Source organism: Amphiura filiformis, chromosome 5 (genome assembly GCF_039555335.1).
Source record: "Amphiura filiformis chromosome 5, Afil_fr2py, whole genome shotgun sequence".
In the NCBI taxonomy this organism is placed as follows: domain Eukaryota; kingdom Metazoa; phylum Echinodermata; class Ophiuroidea; order Amphilepidida; family Amphiuridae; genus Amphiura; species Amphiura filiformis.
In genome coordinates this window covers 70,463,176-70,483,696 of record NC_092632.1, presented here as the reverse complement: position 1 = coordinate 70,483,696, position 20,521 = coordinate 70,463,176, and the positions used below count along the sequence as shown (strand labels likewise).

Sequence of the window (20,521 nt, the reverse complement as noted above, 5' to 3'; positions counted from 1 at the left end):
CACGAAACCGTAATAGGTACAAATTTAGTACTTTCTGTGAATCAAGTTTGGTTTATTCTCTACATGCAATCTTTAAACCATTAGCACAGTCCTTATAATAACGGGGGACCGCCTTGATGAGTAAATGACAGCAAACCAGTGAAAAATACCCCAAAACTCGGTCAGTGGAGCTCCGTCCGTACATGTCAATAGCGACATTATCGATTGGATTAGTCGACCGGCGGACAATTCGATCGCTCATTGGATTAATATTATCACGTGGTAATAAATTTGCATTGGACAATAGATTACTACAATGGTTTAGTACTGCACATATCAGTTTAATCTTCACTAAGCGGGTTTATGACTGGAAAGGTCGCGGTGAATTTGCCGTGGACATAACTGCACTATGATCGGACTTTTAAGTCTCAGTGCCCGCCTCAATTTTTTATTTTTTTTATTTTTAAGATGGGTAAGGCTAGGATAAGCATAAGCCTATAGCAAATTGAAGTATCAATTTACAAATTGAAGTATAATTTTCGGTTATACTGTACAGCTGCTCTGTGAGGTATATCATCTTTTATGGCGCAGGAGCATTGTTGTGGGTCGAAATCTCACGTGTGCGCGGTTTATTTCCCATGCACTGTTTACCCAACCAGGCGAGGCAAAATAACCGTATTATGTTGGTGCGGCGAATGCAGGTAAGTTTAATCTGAATGTTCTATTCCATTTTCTTATGCAAAAAAAATCGCTAAGGCAACATGAAGATATACTAGTAGTTGTATATATAAATAAATATATTGGCCTAAGGAAGTAAGTAAGAGAAGCTCCTACACTGCAAAGTGTTGGTCAAAGTTTTCCCACCATTCTTGCCTAACGTAAGCTACAAATATCAACAGTCTAAAACTCTAAATGATTGGCTAGGCCTATACACCTTAACCTACAGTTGTTGAGCAATAAGTGTTATCCAATAGTTGGGTGAATACATTTGGGTAATGTCAATTGACTAATATGACAATGCTAAGACCAATAATATAATACTGATGATTATGATTATGTACGCTACAAATCACAGCAAGACAATATGCCTGTTTTGGGGCAATATGTCAATGGAATTGAAATCTTCACTTCAAAATATATTATATTAAATATATTATTCGGTGCCCATGCAGATTGGTATTAGCATTTTCATATTAGTTAATTGGCTTAACCCAAATGTTGGGTAAAATGGCTTCTTTAGGGACAATGGGAATTCCCATTTTTTGTTAGATTTGGTTTTTTTAAATAGGAATTCACACAATTTTTGTGGATAAAAATTTTGTCTGGGAATTCCCAATTTGTAATCATTTAGGGATAACCTATAAATAAATATTTCGCCATGTACTGTATATGTTCTTTTGGTAATGTATGTAACCACCTCCTTTGAGGAAATACAATACGACTACGAGGAAATAAAAAACAAGTATTTATTTGGTACAGGCTAGACCCGTGCACTTGGTAAGGAAGTACATGTAGGCCTATAAGTAAAATAGAAATCATACACAAAGTTCATGAAGTTCAATAAACACAATTGACAAGATTTCGATTGAATGCTATTGACAACATTACGGATTTATTTTGGAGAATTATAGCCTATAGTTGTTTGCTTCTTTATGTATTTCATTCCTTTATGCAAAGGAACATTTTTCATTATAGGGATATAATTTATTTAGTTATTTTAACAGTATGCTTCGACTATATTTATAATTACGCACTTATAAATACGCACGTGACCACTTCTGCGCTGCCATAACAGCTTGTAGACAGGCAGTATGGAAGTGAACTTCAACACACCGGTGTTCTTCTTGTACATTTGAATGCAAAGAGGGTAACAACACTAGACTGTGCAGCAAAATTGTCTATTTTGTTTAACTTTGTGATATTATTATAACGTTTTCGTCGATAAATATTTTTTCCGCCGGCAAATACTTTCAAAATGTTGTTTTTGAACATATTACAAATTCGGAACCCCCCATTTGATACATATTTGATGATATATATTTATTTAAAGAGTTCCTAACCATGTCAATGGTATGAGGATTTGTTCACGCTTGCTGGTTTTGGTATGTCGTGCCCGTGGGTCACGTGCGTATTTATAAATACGTATTTATAGTCGAAGGTAGATGTTTAATACCCTTTCTTTAAAATATTATATGTTGCCTTTTCAGATTCTTGCCGGTTATAATGGATCACAATGGCGACAGTTGCAATTAACGCAATTAAATATAAACATCTCACATTTCGTGAGAAAATTGGAGAGGGCGGTTTTGGCACAGTAAACCGTGTAACTTTTAGTAAGCGTTATGATGGCTACAAAGAAGCTGCTGCCAAATCTGTGTGGAAGATGGAACAAAAGGAAATTCAAATAATGAGTCAACTAAGCCATCAACATGTTGTCAGATTGATAGGGTTCTCCCAATCAGGTCCAATGCATGTTATTCTGATGGAGTATGCCCCAAATGGATCACTGCATGATTATCTATCTGATTCTTCCAAGCCTCTGACGAACGCGTTGAAGCAAAAATGGGCAGTGGAATCGGCACTAGCAATCCAATATCTTCACGATCAGAACTATCTGCATAGGGACATCAAGCCATCTAATTGCCTCCTCTTCGAAGACAACCTGCTGAAGATTTGCGACTTTGGCCTTGCACGCAAAATTGAGCATTCAGAAACGACATCTTCTCAAAAGGGAACGGTTCGGTACATGGCACCTGAAATCCATGTAGGGAATGAGCATGGACGAGCAATCTTTTCAAAGCCAGCTGACATCTACGCGTATGGGATGCTGATTTTGGAGATATGTACCAGGAAACCACCGTTCCAAACCTGGGAGTGGCACAAGGTGGTCTTTGAAGTTGGTAATGGAACCCAACCAACTGTACCAGAAGATTGTCCACGACATCTTTCCAGTATTATGCAACAGTGTTGGAATAAGGATCCAAAACAGCGACCTACCATTGCATCTGTACTTAAGGCCCTTTTAAAGGGCGGAAACAAAGGTATGAACCTGATTTTACTAAAAAGAATGATAAACTTCAAAACATATGCATTTATAAGTAGTCTTGTAATTTCCATATGTGACTGATTTTAAAACTTTAATTACCTGAACAGTGTGCCACTCAAAAATGTTACTGTTAGACTCAAATAGACCCGCCATCCACTTGTATTCTGGGTTGTCATTTTGTAGCGTGGTTTCTTGGGTATTTTTCAAGACCTGTGTATTTTTCGCATTTAGAGAACATTTTCGACACTAAACTTGTTCAGAAAGCAAAACTACCATTAAGAAACAATAACTAATATCGTAAGTAAGAGTGCTTGTTTCATTAACCAATTATTGTAATAATTAATATTCTTCAGATGCAATTTCCAAGATGAGCACATGGGCGAGTTACGTGACAATGTGCACAGACTTATGAGACAAACGTTATTCCTAAGATTATGTCCTGTGTAATTTTCATTTTACAGCTTCGTACATCTGGTCATTGGAAAGAGAGATCAAAGATGGCCATGTCTTCAGAGTGATCCAAGATATTGCTTTCAATCCACTGAATGGAGATCTAGTAGCAGCAGACAGCACATTTATGGGCGAGAGCAAGATCCACATTCTAGACAGCGATGGAAAGTACAAGCAATCATGTACAGTAACAGGCCGAGTAGGTGAATTAGGTGTTATAGATACTTGTGCATCACAAAATGGTAACGTGTTGGTAATAGGACCAGGTTCCAAATCCATACATGTATTTGACGCGCAAGGCAAATATCTTCACGACTTCAACACCTTAACCCAAGATGAAGATCCAGACACACCTGTTAGATTACAGTGTATGTCTGCAGATAGAGAAGGGCAAGTATTGGTAGGTGATAATCTTAGGGATGTCATAACCATTCATACGTGTCCTGATGATAGAGTGGTCAAGAAGATCAAATGCTCACTAGGACGTGGTGCAAGTGTCGTAGTTAATGGCAAGAATCAAATTCTGATCCATTATGATCCAACTGATTCACTTTACACTAAAGTGCAAGCAATTGATTATTCAGGTAATGAACTATTCCACTTCATACCCAGGTTTGATGAGGATATCGCAGGCAACAGGGTATGGTCAGGGGGGATTGTGTGTGATGACGACAATAACATATACATTGCCCTGAGAGTATCATATACAGGAAATACTGGTCATATCCATGTGTACAGTCCTACAGGTACATTCATCAAATGCATAGAGCGCGGGTTGTTCTGTCCTCAAGGTTTGTCCACAACACCAGATGGATCACTAGCAGTCGCTAATCATGAATCAATCCTGCTGTATAGTCCAATATTATCTACACCGTAGGTAGTGATCTTACAGTGCTCTGAGTCCAACAGAACTATCTTCTGGGCGTCTGCTGATACTTCAGAGAAAAAATAATTTTGTTCCAAAACTTTCCATCCGATAGAAAGAAAAGGAGACTATGCCAATGCCATATCCCCTCCGACTCTAGACTGAAGAACGTTCGGTTAGTGTACTTTCGCGGTTCGTGGGGTCCAGTAGACAATGGTCTTTACTTCAGTTATAGTGGACTGTGAGTTAGTGATCCTGGAATGTTGGTGCTCTAGCTGGGCTCGCTTTGATCACGTATATTGAAGCATTTGTGTACTATTCTGAGCAAAACCCAAGAATCGGTCGCTATATCCTGGTTTTGCCAGCACATTCTTGGGTTTTGCTCCCCAAATAACTAAGAAATAGCAAAACACAAATCGGGTAACGATTCTAGGGTTTTGCAGTCCATTCCTAAAAATGGGCAGCAATACCATGATATAGCCTCCTACTCCGAATCTTGGATTTAGCCAGGCAAAACTCAAATCCGAGCAGTGATTCTAGAATTTTGAAGTCCATTCCTAGGAATAGCTCGTAAAACAGTGGTATTGTTTGTACTTCTACAATATTGGGTTTTAGGCTATTTGGTGGCAATTCTGTATTCAAGTGAAAATATTGCTTGTAAAATTATTTTAATTAACTTGAGGAAGTCAGCACTTGGTTTAAAGCAAATAAGGTGTTAGTAAACGCAAGTAAATTCTTTTCAGCAATACGTTTTTGTAGTGTATGTAATTTGTCTAATTGATGAGTGTCTTACTTGAAAGTTTCATATCATAGTGGTCATATTGACTGTTTATCAATTATCTCAAAAATATTGGTGTTATGAACGAACTTTTAATTTATTCCAAGACGTGTATACGTGATTCTTTACAGTGTACCCACATTTTAATTTAATCTTAATTGTGGAACACACTGGTAAAACATATCTGGATAAACTTGTAAAACTTTAAAGGTGTGTGCTTAGAATATTTGCTAAGCACATGTACAAATTAGAATTGGGTGTATTCATGTATAAATATTCAATAGAACAGCTGCCTTGTATACTCAACAATTGTTTCACCAAACGTTCAGATATCCTACTACAGACAAGAAGAAACAATAATTTAACTTATATTAGTAACAATAACCTCACTAAAACAAAGTGATAGTGCTACAACAACTGGTCCTATTCTTTGGAACAATTTAGAAAATTCCATTGAAACATCCAAAAACCGTTAAAACATTTTTGGAAAGTATTAAAGTTGAAATTAATGTCTACATATTTATGATTGATTGAATTGATTATTGTTTCCCGACTTCTTTTCTTGTTGTCTAAGCGTTTGGTGTTTGTTAACATTGAAATAAGGGGATGACCATATCTAGCCTTATTGGCATTCCCCTCTGTAACTTTTTGTTTGCTCTTTGATGTATTTTTTATGCTTTTATGTATATCCTGAAAGTATTTCTTGTTAGAGTGTTATGTATTTACTTTACATGTTTGTCACCAAGGAGCAATATAGAAGTAAACATCTTCACTTGGTGGCGTGTTGCCTACGTCATCAATCGGCAAATCTTCAGTAGATAGCAGTACACACGTTGATTTATCTGTAAAGGAATTTGAATTTATCGGTGCTTTTAGTTCGGTCTATATGAAAAGGAGGGTACATTTCTGGGGATTAGTAGTCTACATTTGTTTGTATGAATGATCACCCGAATCATCATTGCCATGATTGTTTGCACACTGTTTTGCGAGATATCATAAAAAAAATACGAAATTGAAGAACAGGCTATGTAGTTTTTATATTTATTATACGGAACGCACGCACTTAGGCCAACAAAACAATTTTGTAGGCCTTAGCTTTATTCGGACCTTGGAAATAACCTTAACGAGCGTAATTAAACGAACAACAAACTATTGTTCTCAGTGTTGATTGTCAACTGCATTTGCTTAGCGTCAGTCATTCGAAAGGAAAATTCGAAAATGTAAGTGTACGAAGTCCAAAGTAATGTTGTTTTCTACAAAAACAGTTTAGAAAATACTACCTTTAGTTATTTTAATAATAATAATAACTATACACATAATTATACAGTAATGACCTTATTTGCTCGGCTTATTTCATCAACCTGAATTAATCAGCAGCACACTCAGGCTCGAATGTTCTGTGTTAAGATGCGTCTCACAATCACATACTGAGTTCCCGGACTGAGTTAAGCAAGGCTTAGTATGAATTAATCAATTCAATGGTTTGTCTCGTCAACTCTTGACATATCTAAAACAAAAGTAATAATTAGAATATTGGGATGGTTAGCTGACCTTTGACTACATGGTGGTGTCTGTTGTCGTGATAGATAACATGACTACTTGATTAACAGGGTAGAAAGACGATATCAGATATGAATACCACTTGAACAAGATTTTGAGGCAGTGTTTGGTGTTCTATAAAATGTGAAATTTTAGGGACTGGTCGAAAACATCGCCGTAAAATAGATTTAAAATAATAGATAATTTATGATTTAAGTATTAAGTATAGCCATAACAATAATAGATAATTTATGATTTAAGTATTAAGTATAGCCATAACCACGGTATTATACTACCCTACCACGACAAAGGGCACTACAATGGGTCTTATCAAGTTCATAGTTTCTCTTTTGTTCAGAAACTAATAATCAAGAGGTCAGTGCTGGAAACAATGCTAGAAGCATGGAGAAAAGTTCTAGAGTTAACCTAAGCATTACTTGCTATAGCAAGAGCTAGCAAGTTATCTTAAGAATAATACAGATAAAAGATAATAATGTTGTTACCTTTGATCTAAATACTTGCCATCTTCAGTAGATAGTTAATTTACCAACTACCAATTTACAGAACATCAGGTATTTGCCATTTTCAGCAGATAGCAGTGTTTGTACGTTTTGTTACTATTTTTCAGTAAATGTCGTTTGTAATAGCTAAATAAACCATCACTTTTCGTATGTTGCATCAAGTTGTTTCTCCAGTTAACGGTTACAACTTACATTAACATTTCGTATTATTCCCAGTTAATAGTAAAATTGCAATCTTTTGGTGAAGTATCTGCATAATATACATCAGAATTGTTATGGGAAACAAAATTGAATCATGTCTTACTTACACACCCAATCATATATCAGACTGCGATGCAAAAATTACAAAAGGTATTACAAGAGGATCCCTTTGGCCCCGCAGTCTATCTCTTAAGCCCAGGTCGACGATAGATAAAAGCAGGAAATACTTATACATCTATGACTGCTTAAAGCCATATATAGCGTCTTTTACCTTTATAGAGCATATTTTACACGCCGATTACTCTCTCAAACAACATACTTGTGTAATTGCTCACGGAAAGATATATGAAGAGTTAGGAATAACTAGAGATGTTGAAAAGTCAGTCAAGTAGGTAGAAATATAGAACAGATAAAATAGAGATGATGAGGAAAACTAGAATATACGAAAATAAGGGGAAAAAAGAATATGTGATAAAAGGAATAGATAGATGCATATTGAGACAGAAGAGAGAAAAGGATAGGGAAACTAATCTTTTATTTCCTCAGATATTTAATGCAATGTTATACTCTAAAAAACGGTTCTAAGTAGAACCTAAAATGGTTCTTGAGCTATCTTGTATGTGGAACCTTAAATGGTTCTACAAAGAACATTAACATGATGAAAGGGTTCTGAAAAGGTTAGAAAGAACAATTTTAGACATGAACATGATGGGAAGAGTTCTGGATAGGCCAGAAAGAACAATTTATTGGTTCTTAAAATTGTCAAGAACCTTTTCTCTCAAGGGTTCTACATACAGGATAGCCAAGAACCATTTTTTCTAAGAGTGCATATACATAGTTAATACAATGGTTGACCAGTCAGTGTCAATTAGCTCATCAATTCATCGATTATCAATCAATTGTCAACTTTTAATTACACAAAGAATTGAAAAAATAATAATTACATAGATATAGAATTGCAAATAAAATGTTTCTTACATTCAGAACGACTGGACTCTCGTGTGGAGATTCTTGTCTGTCCAAACAATCTAGTTATTTTGGACATTAACAAGGTTGTATTTTATGTTTAACTTTGAATAAATTAAGTTACCATTTGTATCATGTTAAAGCATTGTCGTATATATGTGTGCTCAAATGAAGGCCACAAAAAGCTAACTCAAATGAGTAGAGCAGGATGAGACAAAATCCCCACGGCTTATATTGCACTCATTTCTAGAAATCTCAATTGAGATAACAAACCACAAATACACGTGAAGTAGCACAAATTATCTGGATCTTGGCACCGTTGGCAATCATTGATGATACCGTAGTGCATCCCTGATGATTCTACCGGCGACTTAAAATGATTTTGTTTAAATTCAAAACGTTCATTTTTTGCTACAGACAATTAAAGACTTCAAATTTGTTAAGGGACCTTAACCCGTATCACTGTTTGTAGTCATCACTGACATCACTGACACATATTAAAGCAATAATGTGTTATTTGCATAAAGAATAGATTCCTGTTTAATACTGCGACGTGTGTACACATAAGCGGACATCCACGGGAGATGTTAGCAAGTAGTCGATCGATGAACTCTGAATAAAACCGGGTCGACCCGGTTTTAATATGAAAAGTTAAATTTTACTGTTATTAAAGCACTTTAGGCTTAGTCTATTTTAGTACACCACTGGGCATTATAATTATGCAAAAAATAGAAATCCGAGTAAAATTGAGGGCGTCGCTGTGAAGCAAATCACACATTATGGCTTTTTAAAAGGGCAGATGGCAAAGGTCCCAAGGGGTGCTAAGGAAGTGATAAATGGTTGAATGAACAGGTTTAGATGGGACGAACACGTCAGATCGACGTTATCCATGCTATCTACTGTAGATACGGAGTGATAATTATCGTGGCATACGAAATCTAAAAAATTTTCAAAAATCTTCTTTCTTTTTTTTTTCTGTAAAGAGTAGGTGTGCTAATTAAGATATCTGTGATAATATTTAAAAAAAAGCGAACATTATAATACCAGTAAAATGTCACATTTTAGTAAATGTTCATAATATTGGAGGACTCTGTCCGTGCGGGCACGCGTACATGCAACACTGCTGTTTTCTTCCATTTTTCATATGGACAAAATAAACAACATAATGACAATTCTATAGATATAATCTTCATATTTAAGCTATTCCTACCGGGTTTTTTTAAACATTTCTAAGCTTTCGCGAGGATCACTGGTCAATAGCGAGGCTTTTTTTTCTATGCCTTTCATTATTGTTATTTGCTATTTTCAATACCACCAAGGTCAACTCATCAGTTATTTCGTTATACTTACTTATTTCACAATATACCGTAAAATTCCGTCTACATATATATGCATCTAAACGAGGTTTTTTTGACACAAGAGACAAGAGACAGACACTCTCAACAAAAACGTTATTTGGAGTTTGAACAACTATATTACTGATAAAGGCGGCTGTACAAACATGTATATTTGTAAGACCAATCTATTGCAATGTTTTTGAGAAGGGTATTGGCCTTTCATATCTTTCGTTAAAAAAAACCCTCGTTTAGAGGCATATATGCTTCTAGACGGAATTCTACGGATGCGAAGTTCAAACTAATCTGAATTTTCCTGTATAAAAACTGCATACGATTTTCATTAAATGAAGTTATTTCCATTCGAACGAACTACATTGGTATTTTATCGATTGTGCTATCTCATTAAAAACATAAATTTAAACATGAGTCTAAGAATGAATTTCTCAAGGCTTCTCCGACAAATTAAATTGCATTTGTTAATAAAAACGGAAGAAACCACCAAAGAAATAATGTAACACGTAAGTAAACGCATGCTGCAATAGTATAAATAAGACAGTTGGTTGAAGTCCTGTGGTGTACCTTTAAGCGAAGATTTTTTTTTTTTTTTTTAGAACTGAGGACAAATTTGCCTCCAAACAAGGTCATACACGCAGCACGACGTGATTGCACATACAAAGATACAGTTTTAATCTGCATTATTTTAAGTTCCTCACACAAGATCGATTTCTGACTGTACATTATATCTAAAACAATAATGCCTTTAGCACGTTCAAGACGAATATAAAAAACACGATTATATTATGCACCATATATATTCTACAGTTTATCTGTACAGAGTTTATCATGGCAATTGTGAGTAACTGAAGATAGCTTTTTTTTAAATTCAATATCAAAGTATTTGCCAAAACTATATTGTCTACTGCTGATAGAAAAAATACTGATAACAAACGCCATATTCTATATTATACTACTCATAGCAAAATACATAATCTATTATTAATACTAAAAACAGGCTACTTCATCTGTTATCTACTGCTGGTAGCAATTGGCTATCTAAATGCTGATAATGCAATGATTACCGTATCTTTATCATGAAAATAAAACTTTTTCACAGCTTACTACTTCCTCAGCTTTCTGCTTCCGATAGCAAATATTTCCTTTCCTCTGTCTCCTGGTAAAGCCCACTACATCAATTATATGAAAGTAGTTCTTCATCAGCTGCCTGCTACAAATGGATAGCTACTTCAGCTGCAGTAATAAACTGAGCCTATTTGCTACCAGCTCACTACTTCATCAGCTCAAGTACTCACTGCTGATAATGCATGGTATCTGATTATCTTAACTGCTGATGGTTAGCTTGTTATTCTGCTCGTGATGGGTCATCATAATAATCTATCTACTGATGATAGCCAATATGTGACCCGGCAGCACAAACGAGCCGTAAATTCCCTAAATTGTATTCAGAGTTACGGTGTAAAATGTGTACGAAGGTCATATTCATCGGTAACTTAAGCTGGCCCGACACCCGTCTCATTTCGATAGTCAAAAACTAATCAATAGTCCTATTGTTGAAGTGGATAATAAGCTTCTACCTTAGATGGCTATAGAACTTTTAATAGTTCTGGTCTTTGTTTGCTTATACTTGCTAAATCCTGTTCAAGTGGTGGGTTACCAGGCATTGTATTTTGTACAGGTATGCATAACCAACAATTAACAATGAGAGAACTTTCTTAAACCTCGTTGACTTGGGGATGATTTGAAATGACCGCCAATTATGACTGTTTGATATTTATTGCTAACAATGTGGAAAAAGAGACTCATGTAAAAACGTAAAAAGCTATAATTTTGTTGAAGGAGCAAAGTTTAACAAACCATAACCCCGCTTCTTGATATCGTTTGAAGTCAAATGATATACCATTTTTAAGTTTATGATGTTTATTTTTTAAACACGACATAAAACAAAATTGACCGGGGAGGAATGTACGGCTCATTCGCCGTGGACGGTCACATATAACTGTTTATAATGACATCGTTATTATGCTTGAGACATACTATAATACACATATAGTTTGGTTTTCATCTATAGCCAGGCTAATCATAAAATAAATCTATCTTATCTTCTGGCAAAGTATTCGCCACTTGCACGGTTCCGCCATTATGCACTATATGCGGGGAGAGCCTCGAACTGGCAGCATACATGAAAGGAAGAATTACGTAACCTTACACAGAATGTTATATGACTGGTTCAATTCCCATTCATGTATGCTGCCAGTTCGAGGCTCTCCCGCACATAGTGCATAATGGCGGAACCGTGCAAGTGGCGAATAATATTATGAATATAGGTTAGAAGGATGTTTTACAAGTATTGGGGGTATATAACGCCTCCAACATCACTAATCTGCCTGACCTTCCTGTTGAAACATAATCCAAAGATTCTGTGTATGGCGAAGAAGGGACTTCGATTGAATAAATGTAATAGACAAGATGCTTACATAACATACCTGGCATAAGAGAGAATATGATGAAAGGCGACAAAAAAAGAAAACCCTGTTCTACGGGCCCGACCGACCCAGATTTCCCAAAATTTGGTAAACAAAATTTTCCTGTACAATTGCCGACCCAAATTTCGAAAATATCAGAAACAATTTTTTTTTGTATTTCTCCAAATTGCTTTTTCCCAAATTGATGTTTTAGGTCATTTTGCAAAAGAAAGTGAAAGTTTGAAAGGTCCGTCCACCCGCAAAACAAGGTTTTTTTCGTCTATAGTTCTACACCTAGACATATTTTATGCAAATATTGACCTATTTTTATAAACATCTTAATCAGGTTAAAATTGTCTTCAAATATTTTATGTTTGTCCAATATTTTTGTACCCAAATTGGAGAAATATGCAAAAACAAATAAGGTAAAGTAATGATGTTGAGCTGAAATCGCCAAGTACTAATTTCTTTCTTTTTTTCTTCTTTTTTTGTAGATTTTCAACTACTGTACTGTGGTTATTTGCGCCAGTACTCACTCCTTTGTCAAATTGCACCTGTTTATCTTCATTCAGTCACAATGCGTAATTATCTGCTTCGTTGCATCTTGTTATTTCCTATCTTCTTCATGCCTAGCTCGTTGTGTGTCCCTGCTGTATATGCTTGTACAATGAATCCAAATTTATTTCTTTGTAGACGTGGTAAAAATCCAAACGGTATCTCTTCAGAGCCACAACAAGCTGAGTCAGCCGAGGAAGGGCTAGAACGTGGTCAAAACTTTACATGATCTTCCGCTAGCTTGACTTCCTCGCATCCAAGCCTGTTCCCCAGAGCCCAAGTTTGCGTTACCCATCCGACACCACGTGGAGGTTTGGGTTGAGTTGCCCGCGAGCAAATACTATGCCAGCTCTGCGGGCCTTGCCGGACACTAATTTCTTTCATCCATGAAAATACCTTATCATGGATACATAGACGATAATCACCGTATAACACATTGAGACGTGATGTGATTCCAATTATGGCAGGATCACTCTATCAGGTATGTAGAGTTAGAATTAACGCAAGCTTAGGGTTAATACTTCAGCTATATGATTATGAAGGAGACATTCAGGTAAAACATTTGAAGATTCCTCATCATCAGTGGACACATTGGCAACATTAAAATAATTAGTGTGTTAACAATGCAATGGCACATATCATGTTGGAACAATTTGATTACATTCCTAGTACCTGACTGAGACTAATATACCTGTCAGTCCTTCCGTGAGATGCAAATTCGTATGGCTAAGGTATTAAAATAATAATGTGATTAATGAAAACGAAGAGGAAAAAGTATAGTATGTTTCCTGTGGTTTGCATATACTCATTTTATTACTATAGCCCAGTTACATCCTTGATCTTCATCTCTTTATCGGAGACTCGTCACATATCCTTGATCCCTATTTCTTTATACTACACTAGTCAATGTTAACATCTGTAATTCTATACTATAGCCTAGTTACATCCTTGTTCTTTATCTCTTTATCGGAGACCCGTCCCATCCTTGATCCCTATTTCTTTATGCTACTGTAATTCTATACTATAGCCTAGTTACATCCTTGTTCTTTATCTCTTTATCGGAGACCCATCCCATCCTTGATCCCTATTTCTTTATACTACACTAGTCAATGTTGGCATCTGTAATTCTATACTATCGCCCAGTTACATCCTTGATCTTCATCTCTTTATTTGACCCCCGTGACATCCTTGATCCTTATTTCTTCTTCATCCTTGATCCTTATTTCTTCTTCATCCTTGATCCTTATTTCTTCCTTAGTCACTAGTCAATGTTGGCATCTGTAATTATATACTATAGCCTAGTTACATCTTTCATCTTCATCTCTTTATTTGACCCCCGTGACATCCTTGATCCTTATTTCTACATACTACACTTCTCAATGTTAACATCTGCAATTCTATACTATTGCCCAGTTCATACTGCAGTTACTGTCCGTTTTCCTATACACAATACACAGTGCTCTCACCATTGACGCGTGACCCCTACAAATGATGTATGTTGGGAGAATGGACACTTGCCTAGTTAACATCACTGTGTGAAAAATAACCAGCCAATATTTTATTTATTCTCCAAAACTTCTAGCAAATATATTTCTCTAACATGACCTAAAATTACAGCTAGGTTAGATGTTCAGAAATGGTCGTACTTTTGTAAAATATGAGTGAGGGCAAGGCATAGCTAGCCAACTCCCCGTGTTATTTGAATGGAGATTTGACCGAAAATATTGGTATCGGACCGCTCACTTCTGAAAAAACCGGTAAAAGCTACATTTAAATTATTCTAAATAGGTTCTAGAAAATAAAGTTTTGTAACATGTCCTAAATTTTTAGCTAATTTAGGTGTTTGGAGAGGGTCGTACTTTTGTGTTTTAGGAAGGACATGTAAACGACAGATAACACCAAAAATATGAAGAAATTATTTCTAAACCGTGTTAAGTCAAAAATCATTATGTTGCTCATTTTCAAGAATGCTGGTTTACAAAAAGCACGACATTGTCTGATTTCGTGAACAAAGCCACACATAACATTGTTTCCTTTCGTTTCCTTTATAATCGGTTACCCAACTGAAGCTATGAATACCAGCTTTATTGCGATATCGCACATGAAAACAGTCACTTGTGCACAACCAGAGAAGATCCAATTTAATCAGTTGAGCTGTTTCAATGAGTGTTATCTTGGTTTAATAGCTTTTAATGGGGTTAAGTCCTGCAAAGGTCGAGATGAATTCTACTGTAGACATGACTGCATCATGTACATCCTTGATCTTCATCTCTTTATCGAAGACTCGTCACATCCTTGATCCCTATTTCTTCATACTACACTAGTCAATGTTAACATCTGCAATTCTATACTATAGCCTAGTTACATTCTTGATCTTCATCTCCTTATTTGAGACCTGTCACATCCTTGATCCTTATTTCTTCAGACTACACAAGTCGATGTTAGCATCTGCAATTCTATACTATTGCTCAGTTACATCCTTGATCTTCATCTCTTTATCGAAGACTCGTCACATCCTTGATCCCTATTTCTTCATACTACACTAGTCTATGTTAATACATCCTTGATCTTCATCTCTTTATCGAAGATTCGTCACATCCTTGATCCCTATTTCTTCATACTACACTAGTCAATGTTAACATCTGCAATTCTATACTATAGCCTAGTTACATCCTTGATCTTCATCTCCTTATTTGAGACCGGTCACATCCTTGATCCTTATTTCTTCAGACTACACAAGTCGATGTTAGCATCTGCAATTCTATACTATTGCTCAGTTACATCCTTGATCTTCATCTCTTTATCGAAGACTCGTCACATCCTTGATCCCTATTTCTTCATACTACACTAGTCAATGTTAACATCTGCAATTCTATACTATAGCCTAGTTACATTCTTGATCTTCATCTCCTTATTTGAGACCTGTCACATCCTTGATCCTTATTTCTTCAGACTACACAAGTCGATGTTAGCATCTGCAATTCTATACTATTGCTCAGTTACATCCTTGATCTTCATCTCTTTATCGAAGACTCGTCACATCCTTGATCCTTATTTCTTTATACCACACTAGTCAATGTTGGCATCTGTAATTCTATACTATCGCCCACTTTCATCCTTGATCGTCATCTCTTTATTTGACCCCCGTGACATCCTTGATCTTTATTTCTTCTTCATCCTTGATCCTTATTTCTTCTTCATTCTTGATCCTTATTTCTTCCTTAGTCACTAGTCAATGTTGGCATCTGTAATTCTATACTATAGCCTAGTTACATCTTTCATCTTCATCTCTTTATTTGACCCCCGTGACATCCTTGATCCTTATTTCTACATACTACACTACTCAATGTTAACATCTGCAATTCTATACTATTGCCCAGTTACATCCTTGATCTTCATCTCTTTATCGAAGACTCGTCACATCCTTGATCCCTATTTCTTCATACTACACTAGTCAATGTTAACATCTGTAATTATATACTATAGCCTAGTTACATCCTTGATCTTCATCTCTTTATTTGAGACCTGTCACATCCTTGATCCTTATTTCTTCAGACTACACAAGTCGATGTTAGCATCTGCAATTCTATACTATTGCTCAGTTACATCCTTGATCTTCATCTCTTTATCGAAGACTCGTCACATCCTTGATCCCTATTTCTTCATACTACACTAGTCAATGTTAACATCTGCAATTCTATACTATAGCCTAGTTACATTCTTGATCTTCATCTCCTTATTTGAGACCTGTCACATCCTTGATCCTTATTTCTTCAGACTACACAAGTCGATGTTAGCATCTGCAATTCTATACTATTGCTCAGTTACATCCTTGATCTTCATCTCTTTATCGAAGACTCGTCACATCCTTGATCCCTATTTCTTCATACTACACTAGTCTATGTTAATACATCCTTGATCTTCATCTCTTTATCGAAGATTCGTCACATCCTTGATCCCTATTTCTTCATACTACACTAGTCAATGTTAACATCTGCAATTCTATACTATAGCCTAGTTACATCCTTGATCTTCATCTCCTTATTTGAGACCGGTCACATCCTTGATCCTTATTTCTTCAGACTACACAAGTCGATGTTAGCATCTGCAATTCTATACTATTGCTCAGTTACATCCTTGATCTTCATCTCTTTATCGAAGACTCGTCACATCCTTGATCCCTATTTCTTCATACTACACTAGTCAATGTTAACATCTGCAATTCTATACTATAGCCTAGTTACATTCTTGATCTTCATCTCCTTATTTGAGACCTGTCACATCCTTGATCCTTATTTCTTCAGACTACACAAGTCGATGTTAGCATCTGCAATTCTATACTATTGCTCAGTTACATCCTTGATCTTCATCTCTTTATCGAAGACTCGTCACATCCTTGATCCCTATTTCTTCATACTACACTAGTCTATGTTAATACATCCTTGATCTTCATCTCTTTATCGAAGATTCGTCACATCCTTGATCCCTATTTCTTCATACTACACTAGTCAATGTTAACATCTGCAATTCTATACTATAGCCTAGTTACATCCTTGATCTTCATCTCCTTATTTGAGACCTGTCACATCCTTGATCCTTATTTCTTCAGACTACACAAGTCGATGTTAGCATCTGCAATTCTATACTATTGCTCAGTTACATCCTTGATCTTCATCTCTTTATTTGAGACCCTTCACATCCTTGATCCCTATTTCCTCATACTACACTAGTCAATGTTAACATCTGCAATTCTATACTATAGCCTAGTTACATCCTTGATCTTCATATCTTTATTTGAGACCTGTCACATCCTTGATCCTTATTTCTTCAGACTACACTAGTCAATGTTAACATCTGTAATTCTATACTATTGCCCAGTTACATCCTTGATCTTCATCTCTTTATCGAAGACTCGTCACATCCTTGATCCCTATTTCTACGTACTACACTATCTGCAATTCTATACTATTGCCCAGTTACATGCTTGATCTTCATCTCTTTATCGAAGACTCGTCACATCCTTGATCCCTATTTCTTTATACTACACTAGTCAATGTTAACATCTGTAATTCTATACTATAGCCTAGTTACATCCTTGTTCTTTATCTCTTTATCGGAGACCCATCCCATCCTTGATCCCTATTTCTTTATGCTACTGTAATTCTATACTATAGCCTAGTTACATCCTTGTTCTTTATCGCTTTATCGGAGACCCGTCCCATCCTTGATCCCTATTTCTTTATGCTACTGTAATTCTATACTATAGCCTAGTTACATCCTTGTTCTTTATCTCTTTATCGGAGACCCAGCCCATCCTTGATCCCTATTTCTTTATACTACACTAGTCAATGTTGGCATCTGTAATTCTATACTATCGCCCAGTTACATCCTTGATCTTCATCTCTTTATTTGACCCCCGTGACATCCTTGACCTTTATTTCTTCATAATACACTAATCAATGTTAACATCTTCAAGTCTATACTATAGCCTAGTTACATCCTTGATCTTCATCTCTTTATTGGAGACCTGTCACATCCTTGATCCCTATTTCCTCATACTACACTAGTCAATGTTAACATCTGCAATTCTATACTATTGCCTAGTTACATCCTTGATCTTCATCTCTTTATTTGAGACCTGTCACATCCTTGATCCTTATTTCTTTATACTACACTACTCAATGTTAACATCTGCAATTCTATACTATTGCACAGTTACATCCTTGATCTTCATCTCTTTATCGAAGACTCGTCACATCCTTGATCCCTATTTCTTCATACTACACTAGTCAATGTTAACATCTGCAATTCTATACTATAGCCTAGTTACATCCTTGATCTTCATCTCTTTATTGGAGACCTGTCACATCCTTGATCCTATTTCTTCATACTACACTAGCCAATGATGGCATCTGCAATTCTATACTATAGCCTAGTTATATCCTTGATCTTCATATCTTTATTTCAGACTCGTCACATCCTTGATCCTTATTTCTTCAGACTACACTAGTCAATGTTAACATCTGCAATTCTATACTATAGCCTAGTTACATCCTTGATCTTCATCTCCTTATTTGAGACCTGTCACATCCTTGATCCTTATTTCTTCATGTACACTACTCAATGTTAACATCTGCAATTCTATACTATAGCCCAGTTACATCCTTGATCTTCATCTCTTTATCGGAGACTCGTCACATCCTTGATCCTTATTTCTTTATTCCACACTAGTCAATGTTGGCATCTGTAATTCTATACTATCGCCCACTTTCATCCTTGATCGTCATCTCTTTATTTGACCCCCGTGACATCCTTGATCTTTATTTCTTCTTCATCCTTGATCCTTATTTCTTCTTCATTCTTGATCCTTATTTCTTCCTTAGTCACTAGTCAATGTTGGCATCTGTAATTCTATACTATAGCCTAGTTACATCTTTCATCTTCATCTCTTTATTTGACCCCCGTGACATCCTTGATCCTTATTTCTACATAATACACTACTCAATGTTAACATCTGCAAGTCTATACTATTGCCCCGTTACATCCTTGATCTTCATCGCTTTATCAGAGACTCGTCACATCCTTGATCCCTATTTCTTTATACTACACTAGTCAATGTTAACATCTGTAATTCTATACTATAGCCTAGTTACATCCTTGTTCTTTATCTCTTTATCGGAGACCCGTCCCATCCTTGATCCCTATTTCTTTATGCTACTGTAATTCTATACTATAGCCTAGTTACATCCTTGTTCTTTATCGCTTTATCGGAGACCCGTCCCATCCTTGATCCCTATTTCTTTATGCTACTGTAATTCTATACTATAGCCTAGTTACATCCTTGTTCTTTATCTCTTTATCGGAGACCCAGCCCATCCTTGATCCCTATTTCTTTATACTACACTTGTCAATGTTGGCATCTGTAATTCTATACTATCGCCCAGTTACATCCTTGATCTTCATCTCTTTATTTGACCCCCGTGACATCCTTGACCTTTATTTCTTCATAATACACTAATCAATGTTAACATCTTCAAGTCTATACTATAGCCCAGTTACATCCTTGATCTTCATCTCTTTATTTGAGACCCTTCACATCCTTGATCCTTATTTCTTCATACTACACTAGTCAATGTTAACATCTGCAATTCTATACTATAGCCTAGTTATATCCTTGATCTTCATCTCTTTATCGAAGACTCGTCACATCCTTGATCCCTATTTCTTTATACTACACTAGTCAATGTTAACATCTGTAATTCTATACTATAGCCCAGTTACATCCTTGATCTTCATCTCTTTATTTGAGACCTGTCACATCCTTGATCCCTATTTCTTCATACTACACTACTCAATGTTAACATCTGCAATTCTATACTATAGCCTAGTTACATCCTTGATCTTCATCTCTTTATTTGAGACCTGTCACATCCTTGATCCTTATTTCTTCATGCACACTACTCAATGTTAACATCTGCAATTCTATACTATAGCCCAGTTACATCCTTGATCTTCATCTCTTTATCGGAGACTCGTCACATCCTTGATCCCTATTTCTTTATACTACACCAGTCAATGTTGGCATCTGTAATTCTATACTATCGCCCAGTTACATCCTTGATCTTCATCTCTTTATTTGACCCCCGTGACATCCTTGATCCTTATTTCTTCCTTAGTCACTAGTCAATGTTGGCATCTGTAATTCTATACTATAGCCTAGTTACATCTTTCATCTTCATCTCTTTATTTGACCCCCGTGACATCCTTGACCCTTATTTCTACATACTACACTACTCAATGTTAA

At 36.0% G+C, this 20,521-nt stretch overlaps 1 protein-coding gene across 1 annotated transcript; it reads left to right on the top strand.

Moving 5' to 3' along the window:
• Positions 1 to 605: 605 nt before the first annotated feature.
• Positions 606 to 7,213, top strand: LOC140153643 (uncharacterized). Its single transcript, XM_072176440.1, has 3 exons — positions 606 to 680; positions 2,187 to 3,020; positions 3,487 to 7,213. Exons 2-3 carry the CDS (start codon positions 2,213 to 2,215, stop codon positions 4,350 to 4,352), a joined length of 1,674 nt encoding a protein of 557 aa, XP_072032541.1. The 5' UTR covers positions 606 to 680; positions 2,187 to 2,212; the 3' UTR covers positions 4,353 to 7,213.
• Positions 7,214 to 20,521: the final 13,308 nt, after the last annotated feature.